Genomic DNA, 12285 nt, shown 5'->3' with positions numbered 1-12285 from the left:
GATGTCCTCCTTAAGAAAAAAAGACCCAACACAGAACCGCCAAAGAAGGTTAGAAGAGGGTTCCAGGGAAAGAAGTGGGAGGAGGAGAGGGCGAAGTGAGAAGGTGCGGCAGTCAAGATGATAGAGAGGTTCGCGGACATCATGCCGAAGAAGGAGGAGGCATAAATCAAGCGCTCCGACACCAAGGACAAGGAGGGAAAAAAGCGGAGAGATTCAAATTGTTGATGGAGGCGACAAAGAAGAATGCCATGCTCGAAGAGAAGAAGGTGCACATCCACACACAAAAAAAACAAGAAGGTGCAGATCGCAGCCAATGCGAAGGACACCAAGATATTGGCCTTGAATTTGGAGGATTTGGATGCCAACGTAAGAATGATTATGCAAGCCATCCGGTACAAGATATTGCAACGACAGAAAGAGAGTTGGAGGTGGTAGGTAAAGGAGGAGAAGGAGAAGGAGGCTGCCTACGCGACGATGATGACACCTTGAGCGTGGAGGCTAGGATTGTCGGTCCGGCAGGACAGGAAATCTATTTTTTTGCATGGACTACCAGACTGATATTATTTTTTGTGACCGGGCATATAAAAAGTAAGCATACTTGCTTTTTTGTTGTTGTGACCGTGCATGTGATCCGGCGTGCAGTATAGACTGGGCTTTATTTAAATTTTAAATTGTTTTTTTACTGATGGACATATATATAAACAATAACTTTAGACGTCCGGTTACCGCATCAATGTCAACGGTCTGGTGCTCCCACCCTCAAATCAAAAAAAGAAGGAAGAAAAATGCCCTTACTCCCACTATGACTATCTTTAGTGAAAATAACACCACTCACGGTGGGGATGCAGATGCATGCAGCGTCACAACTTTGGGCGGCAGAGGTGGAGCGTCACGGCTTTGCACCTCACCGCCGGTGGGCTTGCCCCGAATAGGGAAACGTCCCAGGATAGGATTCATGGCGGAGATGAGAATTTTTTACCGGATCAGGGAGGAAAATGATTGGTTAATACCGGACCAGGAAATTGCACCGACGCGTTAATTACTCGCGTAATACCAACAGAAAAGATTTTCTTTTCGGTCGCAGTTAATCACGGGTAAATTGTTTTAATTTCCCTTCTTCTTATCTTACTAAAAAGAAGAAGATTTCCTTCCTTTTTTTTTCCCCAGAAAAATCGCAACCAGGAAACCGTGTGGGCCCCTCGACGTGGACAGCCCATCTGACTGACACGGTCCTTGTGTCGCTGGCGCGTGGGCCAGGGAGTGGGAGTGAGGGCTGCTACTGATTCAGCTTCAGCCGGGGGAGGCCGAGCTGAATTATCGCATCGCAGCTGCCATATATAACTCTCTTGGGTTGCCTCGCCTCTTTCCCCTCCCTCCCTCCCTGCCTCTCTCCCAACCCAACCCAACCCAACCCTAGCCGCCCCAATCTTCTTCTTCTTCTTCTTCTTCTTCTTCTTCTTCTCTCCTTGCTTGAAACACAGGCAACGGATGGATGGAGGCCTCTCCTTGCCTTTGCCCTTCTTCATCACAAGAAGGCAAAAGGATGGTTCATGGATGGATGGAGGCCTCTCTTCTCTTCAAGACAAGAAGGCAAAAGGAGGATTCATGGATGGATGGACGGCCACCATGACACGGTAGGTAGGTCAAAGAGATCTTTCTCAACTACGTAGCTACATGAGTTGTTTGTATGCTAAAATCCATTGCTACTGACCCATGGATGGATTTTGCAGATCCGGCCACCTCCTCCTTGGATCTACAATTTTTTTTTCTTTCGGAGCAAAAGTCGCCCTTGGATCTGCAAGTTTTTGGGGCAAAGTCCGTCCATGGTGTGCTACTCACCATGCCCGTCAGGATCCGCCAAGGTCTCCCTAGCCATGGTATGATAAGATCATTGCTATCATAGATGCGTTACTTTAGATTTGTTTTTTTAATTCTATCTTGTTGCAAATTTCTTGCCTGACTGACGATTTTTTTCCCCTGCAGCGGAGACGAACTCAGTTTCCTCTTTCTTTCTTTCTTTCCAAGAGGAAGGAAACTGGCCATGGCCCAGCACCATTTCGCCCGCCGACCAAGGCCAAGCACAATTTCGCCCGCCGAAGGCCCAGGCGTCGCCGGACGACCAAGGCCCAGCACCATTTCGCCCGCCGACCAAGGCCCAGCACCATTTCGCCCACCGACCAAGGCCCAGCACCATTTCGCCCACCGACCAGGGCCCAGGCGTCGCCCACCGACCAAGGCCCGGCACGACTACCCAGTCCCACGGCGCCGCCCACCCGACCCGACTCATTTCCCTACTTCCTCTCCCCGACCCCTCCCCCATCCCCATCCCCATCCCCATCCAGAACCCTAGCTCCGCCTCCTCCACCGCCGCACCTCCAACCGCCGCCGCCGCGACACCGCCGGCCGGACTCCGATGGCCAGCAGGAGGTAACGTCTCCCGATCTGACCTCCCCCTTCTCCGACCTCTCTTCTCCTCGATCCCCCTCACCACCCTCGTCGTTTTTTCAGGGGAGGCCATGGAGATGAGGGAGACCAGCCGGATCAGGGAGAGCCGGCGGACCAGGGAGGACAGGCAGACCCCCGTGGCTACCAGGAGGAGACCTTCGCGGATCGTGAGGATTGGGACAGGTGACCATCTCATTTCCTCATCTATCTTCTGGACACGTCCAGATTCTTCCTCTGGGACGGTTTGATCCGCGTGGTGCTGTGTAGCTTCGATCTGGAACGGTTTGGTGACGCGTGTGATGCGATTCCCCTGTGTTGTGGTCGATTTTGTGGTTTAATTAGGCAAAACTTTGTTGACGCGTGTGATGCGATTCCCCTGTGTTGTGGTAGAGTGGCACTACCTATTTGTTTGCACCAGGTGCTTGCATTTTGACAAAATCAGATTGGAAAAAAAGGGCACCATTTTGATGTGCATGCTGTAGTGTGTATGTGCCCCATGTCACGACGCGTGGCTAACATGATGTTTCCCTTTGACTGGTCTATCATCACAACATGTATGGCGTTGTATTTGTGCGTTCTGATGAAATATGATGACGGTTGCAGAACAGACCGTATGGTTCTCTTGTGTGGCAGTAGATTTCCTTGATTGGTTAGGTAGTTGGATCACTGTATATGAACTGCTGATGTTATTTGACTGATTGCTGCATCATGTGACATGAATTCTGATTCTTCTCTGTACCGTTTTGTTTGAAGGTATCGCGCGGATGAGGGTGTTCTTCCAGGAAACGCGCCGTTGAACTCTTTCCTCGCGAGGATCGCACGAGGGTTGGCAGCCAAAGCGCGCCAAGGAAGGCAGTAAGTTTCTGCATGTTGCTGTGCTGCTCACCACCTTTAGATCTTACTCTCAATTGCGTTTTTTGATTTACCCCCCTGCCCCTGCAAATGAGCAGGATGGGACAGCACATATTTAACTACTTCAAAGCTGGGGACAAGGACAGCACCAACATCTCGAGGTAAAATTATATTGCCGTGAGCTGTTGCTTTATAAACTAGATCCTGAATGAGTATCTTATCCGTGGAGAGAATGCTACTGAATACCAAACATAGTTTTTTATTGCTGTATGTTTTATGGTAGACTCATTTGATTTCTGGTCCTGGTATGAAAGCAGGTCTGTATGGTTTGTTTCCTTCATTTAATTTTTGTATGAGCTGAGTTAATTCTTTTTTGCTCGTGCTTGCTGTTGTAGTGATATCCTGACCATATGTTCAGTTGGTTGATGAACACTTGCTAAGATTCACTCTCCTGTCTTTTTAATTCTATTTTGCTCGTGCTTGCTGTTGTAGTGATATCTCGATTATATGTTCAGTTGGATGATGAACACTTGCTAAGATTCACTCTCCTGTCTTTTCTTGTTACCATGCATTTGCTACTGGTTCTGTAGTTGAACAGTTGTTACCTAAGCTTTGACCTGTCCAATTGTTGATGTGCAATCATGTTTTGGCCTTATGCAAGCTTGGTTAATTTTTTGTGTTCTTGTACATTTATTGGAATTTTATTGTATAGTTGCCAGCTGCTTAGCTACTCTAACCTTTGTTGGCATGTTGTGTTAGAAATTGTATTGCATATTCTGTTTTTTTAAATCAACCAGGCTCCATTTTTTTTGAATTATTCACTATATGTACTATATTTGGTATCTAAAGTCTTGAATGAGTAATCCCTGTAGAGACCTACCGTTCTGACATTCTCATTTTTAATATCATATATATATTCCCATTTCATGTTCTATTAGCTACTTATGGTCCTTGCTTATTAAAGTCATTGCTGTCATATTTGTATAAAAAAATACCTAGTCTTGTAGAATCTGATGAAGCTTTTATGTGAATATTGTTAACAATGGTTTTTCAACTTATGGTCTACGTGCTGTTGTAATTAAACTGTGTCCAATGTCAACTCTGTCTGTATTTACTCCTTTGTTTGTAAAATTGTGCACTACCAACTTTAATGTTGGTTCCTTTGTAATTTTGAAGTTCTGATGGCAATTCATTTTTAGTCATTGCTGGTCACCCTATATCTTTGTTTACCTCCAGTTTGTTTGAGTTTATGTTCACCTTAATTGTTATACGAACTAATCCAAGACATGTGCCATCATATTAACAAGTGTAGTGCACTATTGAGTTTTTGTATTGTTGTTTTCATCTAGATGTATACAGTTAATGCCCACCTTCCGTTGATCATGACTCAATTTTAATGCTGACTCAATTGCATCTCAATTTATAGGGATGATTTCCTTGAATTCAAAAATCTTCTGGAGCTGTACCTAAAAGAAATTAACTCTTCCATAAAAGTCTCCAGTGCTGAGAATGCCCTTGCGATTGAGAAGTGCATCGGTGCTCACTCCAAGGATATGGAGCACCTTCTGCAGCAGTTTGAAGCAATGTCTGGTCATGTTAAAGAGGCGGTGTCTATGGGAGCGCGTGCTGAGAAGACATCTTCAGAGAATGCAGAAAAGATTATCCAGTTGCTTACGGAAATTTCTGTCACTTTGAGGGAAGTTCCGCCTAGCAGTACTGGTTCATTTGCTGACAGATTCATGCGGATGTCGAAGTATCCATTCGAGGCAGGCCAGGTCTATGAGCAGTTTCGACAGTACTTGGAATTTCTTGGCGGATTCTTATTGCTTCTAGGTAAGCTCTACTGCTCCAGAAAAGCTAAAGTAAAGTCAGTAAGGTGCTATTGCTTGTACTTTCTACTTAAACTTAGATTTATATTTTCTACCTGTACTTGAGAGCTTGAAAGGGAAGACAGATTAGAAGACTTCCACACCATAACTTCCTTCGTTGGCTGACTCCTTCAGAAACTAGAAAAACTGTAATGACTCACTTCACTATGATAACTTATGCAGGAGTTCTGGATCCAAAGGATGAGCAACTGAAGGAGAGGTTCTTTGAAAAGTTCTTACCAGACACCACACCTGGGATTTATGAAGATATCTGCCGACAGGGTCGAGACCTCATGTACAAGGATTTCGCCTCTGACCTGAGCTTTCAGATGTCAATGCAGTGTGGTGATGGTTTTGTATGTACCCTTAACCTGTACATTTGAAACTGCCATGTGTTTGATGATTTATCCGTTACTGTCGTTTCAACTGTGACTTATCCGTTACTGTCGTTTTGTACAGGTTCTTACTTCATCTGCCAAGAGATCTCCAATGGATGACAATGTGCATGGCTGCCAGCTGAGACTTCGGCAGCCCCAACTGAGCCTTGATTTCAAATTTGATACAACAAAACATGTTAGTCTTGCCAACTAAGCCTTCATTCATTTCTTTTATTCGTTTATACTATTTGTACTGATCGTGTGTTAATTTTTGTCCATTCCTACCCTATAGGTGAGCGCTATAGTATCTTTCCCTGGAGTGCTAGGCTGTGATGTGAACCCTGTCCTTAAAGTCTGTTACCCATTCCGGGACTCTTCGTTTGTAAGTTTCTATCTGTCTTTTACCTTTCCTCATATCAAAGACTTGCTTGCCATTCCTGATTGAACCTTGCTCCGGTCTCTTTTCTTTTCAGAATTTGGATGCTCTTTATCGGCAAGCTGGCTTTCGTGCAATTGCTTCTATGCACCCTGTTCGTGGTGATGCATTGGTGTCTCTGTCGGGCCTTTTTGGATCCAGGAGGTTGAACTATGGGGGTCTTATGAAGATGAATTTGGGGAATGAGGTGCCTAACTTTTATTCCCTTGGTTGTTCCTTCAACACTGAAGCTTTCTCGTGTGGCATCCAGTGGTGAGTTCACCCTCTGTCTGTGTTGTGGTACTTCTTTGTCATGTCTGAATACTTATCTGGTTGTGGATTGACATTTGGAATTTGACGTGGTTTTTGCTGTTAACAGTAATAGCCATGCTCAGGTGTTGATGCTGTTAAATCACAAGCTGGAGCCCTGTTCCTTATTCAGAGACGCTGTGAGGAGGACCAACCTGGGAGGGGATCTGTATGATCTGCTGGCACGGACCACTCCATCGCAAACTATGGTTGGCGCGCAAGCAATTCATTGCCTGGCAACTGGCTCGAGTGTGGTCATGGTTGGTTGCGAGTATGCTGATCCGAGCACCCGCTTCAAGCTACGTGTGGGCAGTTCAGGCATACTTAGTGCTGTTGTGAAGCACAAGTTTTTTGGGTCAGCATGGGTTGCGCTGAAGTCACACTTCAACTTGAGGAATATCCGTGCCGCTCCTCGCCTCGGCCTGTCTATCAGCATCGGGGAGGCATCGTCGTCATCATCTTAGTTGAGGAGGCAGGCATTTGCAAGACCAGAGCTCTGGAATGTTATAGTTTAGTGGAGTATCACGCTGCAATGGTTGCTGGTTGGTGATGGTGCCCTAGTCTCTCTGGAAGTTGGTTGCAGGAGCCTTTAACTTGTTTGGAGATAGGTTTTGCTGTGTCGTAAACAGCAGTGAAAGTTTTGATGATGATGATGATTTTGCTGTGTCGTAAACAGCAGTGAAAGTTTTGATGATGATGATTTTGCTGTGTCTTAAACAGCAGTGGAAGTTTTGATGATGATGATATGATGAAGTGGATATTTTAGATTTTGGCTGTGCATTGCTTTGCTGCTTGCTGCTTTGTTTGCCTGGCAGTTTTGTTTAGTTGATCGTTGTGTATAACAGTTGCTATTTCGTTTTTACCTGTTACGTTATTTAACTTGCTATATCCAGAAAGGTTGCGTCCATACGTAACACTTGCAACCTTCCAACTGCTATCATAAGATGCACTTGTTAGAATTTGTGTAGAGTTTAGTTTCTGTTCTGATGCTGTTTCGCTGTATCACCAGAAGTTGGAACTTTTTTTTAAAACAATCAGGATAGTTTGTTGTTGGTTGCCAATCCTTTCCATGACTTTTTTAGGCTGCGCTATACCCATGAGCAGAAAATACAAACTGGATTGGAATTAGGGAGTTTTAATGTGATTTGCTGTCAAAAAAAGTTTAAATTGTGATTAGCTCCTGTGGCTCAAATGTCATACACATACTTCTCAAGCGGGTTGGATATTCGATGGGTCCCAAAACCCAAGGTGAGTTGACATTTTTATGTGTTATCAAGGGTAATTCTTTGTGTAGTCTGCCTACATGGAAGTATGGAAAAATAAGTATGCAGCCAAATTTCCTATTGGAAATATGCCTAGTTCTGCTGCCTGAAACCCAATATGCAAAAGTTAGGATTTTTCTCTGGCGAACCTGGCACGGTACGCTCCCCAGCCGAGTTACCCTAGCACATGTTATTTCAATGCGGCAGCAAAGCAAGTTTAGAAGAGGCTGGGATTAGAGACTGTTATTGATCATGGATGCGCGATTGATCGGGCTCTGTCACTCCCTGCAAATGAGGCTGCAGTTTTAGGTCATGTTATTTCAATAGCTGTTGCATGTTGGTATCCCTGATCCCACTGATAACGAGTCGGCCCAAATAATTTGATTGGGGTCGTTGCTGACCCAGGTGGGAGAGGAGAAAACTGGTCCACGGAGAAACGGTACAACAACCGGCACAAATTGTCTTGTCAATTTTGGCTCTAGCTGAAAATTTTACTGCTGCTGCAGTTAGTTCGGCTAAAGTAAAAAGGAATCCATGGTCCAGACCACCTTCAGGACATATCAAGCTGAATGTGGATGCTTCGTACGATGTTGATTCGCTTCAGGGAACAGTAGGAGCTGTCATGCGTGATAGTTCTGGCAAGTTTTTGGCAACAGGTAATAACAGAGCTGGTGATTGCATGGACGTTTTCATGGCAGAGGCCCTAGCTCTTCGCTTTGAGCTGAACCTGGCAAGCTCTGTCGGATGCACAAGAGTGATTGTCAACTCTGATAGCATGGATGTTATAACAGCAATGCAAGATGGTGGTATTACTTCACGTTCGTATTTTGGACGACTGTTTTCACATGACGACGGTTTGAACATTGTCATAGAGAAGCAAACCCTGTTGCAGATGAACTAGCTAGGCTTTGTAAATTCTCTCTCCCCAACTCTTGGTTTGATGATGCTCCTATTGCCATCATGCCCCTCCTTGTAAAAGACGATGTGTTGATCGCGAACTAATAAAGGGGTGATGATATGTTAAAAAAAGGATAATTCTTTTCTACTTCATCCGTTTCTAAATATTTGTCTTTCTAGAGATTTCAACAGGTGACTATATACGGAGCAAAATGAGTGAATCTACGCTCTAAAATATGTCTATATACATCCGTATGTGGTAGTCCATTTGAAATCTCTAAAAAGACAAATATTTAGAAATGGAGGGAGTATTTCGCTTCATGAAGCAGATTAATTTTACTATTCTATGGGAAAGATCATCGAAACATTGGTCAAGTGGATTCAACCCTAAAGTTACCCTCAACATGAATGTGCACATCCACACTGATCTAATATCACATGAAAACTATGGGCGAGCTCGTGTTCTAACCTTTATTTCAACCCAAATACGTATGAAATAACATACGTACATGATACATATGGTCACTTATGGGAAGGTTATAAATAATTAATATTCATAAAAATATGCATAATTCAATTATTTTCTTTGATTATGATATTTTATTTTGCATAATATAGTTGTGCTTATACAGTTTTATAGTTTTCTAGCCCATAAGAGAATCTAGAAAATCATAAATTTATTTTACAATCACTTCAAAGTTTGAATTCAGTAAGGTTGGTTAATTTTTGGTGTAAAATATTTATGAAAAGAGGTCAAAAGATTTTGCCCACGCGAAGAGCAGGCCACTCTACTCTGCTAGTAATGTGACCCGCCCAATTCGCGGGCTAGAACTTTACAAAGTTAATTTATATAAGCAGCCCTTAAAAAAATTTATAAGCAATATCTTCAATTTTATCATGTGAAACATAAAATTTTGATTTATCAAAAAATTTGAACTAATTTGGTGAAATACAAATATTGGTCTTATATATGTCCTATTATGCATTAATCATGTCTAGAATTTTTATGCATATTGTACTATCCATCTTATTCTATGGTCAATCATGTTGCATAACTTATATTTTTGTCATCTATTTTCTTTGTAGCATGCTGCTTTGTTTTAATATTTTTTTCTAAGAACCTGGAGGAAGTAGTTCTCACTGGTTTCATGTAGGGATAGTTATATCTGCCGTCACTATGTAAGATTGGTATATTAACCTTGTAGTTGTAGATGCGTATACTGAGTAATTACCACCAATTATGTCTTACCCAGTCCTTTAGTTGCATGTATATACTACATATATCCATTAATATGGCCATGTAGATATGTTTGCAATTCAAGGAAATTTGATTGAGTTAAGTTAAGACACCTACATAAAAAATAGGGCAACACTACTTCATCCTTTCACCTAATAAAAGATTCCTGTAACCACCATCCATCCTATTAGTTATGCAAAATTAAAATTATGTCTTTGCATTAAAATCACTACAAATTTAAACTTGTGTGAGGTCACCATAGTAGCCATAACATAGATTAAATTTTTATTTTACTATTGCGTACAAAACCACATTTGCGAGTAGATGATTAGCAAGTAGGGAATCTCATAGTAGCATTAACAATTTCTCTATTTACCAAATTAAATTGATTGTACAACATAAAAGGAAGTTCTATTGAAAATAATTATGTCCATCTTGAGTTGCCGGTTGTTTGATGTCACAAGGTCATGATTTTTCAGATTTGATAGTTGATACACTCATATAAATAGATATAATTGTGTAAATAAATGCCAGTAGATGTAATATCGCGTTTTCAAGAAGAAAAATATGTTGTCAATTTTGATCTTGGTAATAGGAACCACATAAACATTCAACCGTTTCATTATTATTATTGTTTTGAAAGGCATCTAGTTGACAAACAAAAGTTAAGAACCTATTAATTCAGATGTAAAAAAAAATCAATACAAATTTTTTTTGGAGTGAATAACGAATGAAATTGTCGCTAAAAGGCCAATAAGGAAGACACTTTGTCTAAAAAGTTCGGTGCACACATTTTATATAAGTAGTTACGCACCACAAATTTATATTGAGAATATACAATAAAGATAACTTTTGCAACATATGGAACACGCCATCTGTCATATAAATAATTAATTCAAAAGATAATAGGCCATTACAAATTTATAACCATGCACTATTATAGATATAATATTTATTTTTTTCGTTCTTCAGTTACCATGATGGAAGTTATTTTATGGATGCATTTATAATGAGGCCTTTAGTGTGCAACTACAACAAATTGTGTATCTCGTATTTCTACGATAGTCTGTAATGAACTTTCATTGGACTTTGGAAATACTACAAAGAGGAAGATAATAAGTTATGGTGTTGTGCCTAAAAAATGGAGAAGTTTGGATGAGCATATATCCCCAGTTATTTAATCCAAAATTTCATGTATGTCAACATCATAATATGAGTTATAACATTGTAAATTGCAAAAAGAACAAAATGGTGTGCTTTCTTTTTGTTTTGTTTATATCTTGTAACTACACCAAGAGGGGAAAATGTGCGAGAAAACTACTATGCTAGATAGACAACTTACTACATGATAAATGATGTCCATGTCTGCCGACACGTTTATGAAATGGTCAACATTCACAAGAATCAAGCATGCTATGTTTTCCCCGATTCCTGATTATATAATTAATGTAATAAGTGGGCAAGAACTAATAAGAGCAGAATCAAGAATAGCACAATTTATGTTTGTCCATTTAGACAAGTACATACCAAATAAATTATAAAATACCACACTTAAAAAAACACTTTCTCTTACTTTGGACTGGAACATAATTTGCTTTAACTTTGCGGTTCATCCTTGCTCTCTATTACAGGAAACAATAGTACATGTCCTGTTGGCGATCCTAGCTTGTCTTAATGTAGTAGCCATAACTGTCACCGCAGAAAGGCAATTCATCAATAATAATGTACATGTGGTCAGCATGGTGGCCACATGCGAGGACTCCCGATGTAGTGCTTATGCTACTGCGTCCTAACAATGGTGGTGCTTTTCGCTTGTTTCTCTTACTTGTTATGAAGTGCTAAAGAACATGTTACACCCTCTGGACTTTGCATATACGTTTTGTCTGAAGATAAAATATTTCTAATTAGACCAAACTTACAGACAAAAAGCATCAACATTTACAATACCAAATCAATATCACTAGATTCATTATGTGTAGTTTCATATTTTATATATTTGGTATTGTAAATGTTGATATTTTCTAATATAAATTTGGTCAAACTTCGTAAAGTTTGACTTGACACAAATCTTAATACATGAAGTAAAAAGGACCGGAGGGAGTAATTAGCAAGTCAGTCAATTTAGAACACACATTCTTTGTAGTTTTGTATCAAATATATATGTAGCAACCCATGCAGAGTTTGAGAACAATTAACACATAGTAGCTTATAATATCATAATATAAGTTTCTGGGGACCTGTGCTGCATGGGAGGTGCTTCTCCCGATGGTGGTGGTAAGGGCATCTTCAATGCCGACCCGCAAATTTTCTCCCGCATCCGTCTGCGGGCAGGGCACCAGTCCGCGGACATGGATGCGGGAGACGACCATACAACGCCGCCCACATATATGTGGCCTTTCTATTCTTTTTGAAAGTCCGCACATTCAAATAGCCGCATCATAGAGTATAAACGTTCAAATAGCCGCATGCAACAATAGCTTAAATTAAAAAAATAATTAAATATTACATTCCAACATTGTTATTCCCTTTAACCGCCCATAGATGCTCAATTAGATCTTCCTACAACTACTCATGAGTTGCTCGATGCCGAATTTGTTGATGCATTTAAATAATCTCTTCAAAT

The 12285-nt window shown here is 41.3% G+C and overlaps 1 protein-coding gene across 2 annotated transcripts; it reads left to right on the top strand.

Moving 5' to 3' along the window:
• The first annotated feature begins 1316 nt into the window (after positions 1 to 1316).
• On the top strand, positions 1317 to 7036 carry LOC109767298 (uncharacterized). Of its 2 annotated transcripts, none has more exons than XM_020326060.3 (12): positions 1317 to 1634; positions 1731 to 1877; positions 1984 to 2427; positions 2509 to 2628; positions 3199 to 3300; positions 3396 to 3458; positions 4724 to 5130; positions 5349 to 5521; positions 5625 to 5738; positions 5835 to 5924; positions 6016 to 6230; positions 6337 to 7036. In XM_020326060.3, exons 3-12 carry the CDS (start codon positions 2414 to 2416, stop codon positions 6728 to 6730), a joined length of 1692 nt encoding a protein of 563 aa, XP_020181649.1. In that variant the 5' UTR covers positions 1317 to 1634; positions 1731 to 1877; positions 1984 to 2413; the 3' UTR covers positions 6731 to 7036. The 2 variants fall into 2 exon arrangements, with proteins under 2 accessions (XP_020181649.1, XP_020181648.1); XM_020326059.3 differs by having other exon boundaries at positions 1317 to 1638.
• Positions 7037 to 12285: the final 5249 nt, after the last annotated feature.

The sequence above is a fragment of the Aegilops tauschii genome, chromosome 1, assembly GCF_002575655.3.
Source record: "Aegilops tauschii subsp. strangulata cultivar AL8/78 chromosome 1, Aet v6.0, whole genome shotgun sequence".
NCBI classification, from domain to species: Eukaryota; Viridiplantae; Streptophyta; class Magnoliopsida; order Poales; family Poaceae; genus Aegilops; species Aegilops tauschii.
This window is presented reverse-complemented; position numbering and strand designations above follow the sequence as displayed.

What these genes read in the sequence shown, in the direction of transcription:
- LOC109767298 (XM_020326060.3), top strand. An exon ending in GATCGTGAGGATTGGGACAG is followed by an intron (nt 2,629 to 3,198) that starts GTGACCATCTCA and finishes TTTTGTTTGAAG; the next exon opens with GTATCGCGCGGATGAGGGTG. An exon ending in CGGATTCTTATTGCTTCTAG is followed by an intron (nt 5,131 to 5,348) that starts GTAAGCTCTACT and finishes TAACTTATGCAG; the next exon opens with GAGTTCTGGATCCAAAGGAT.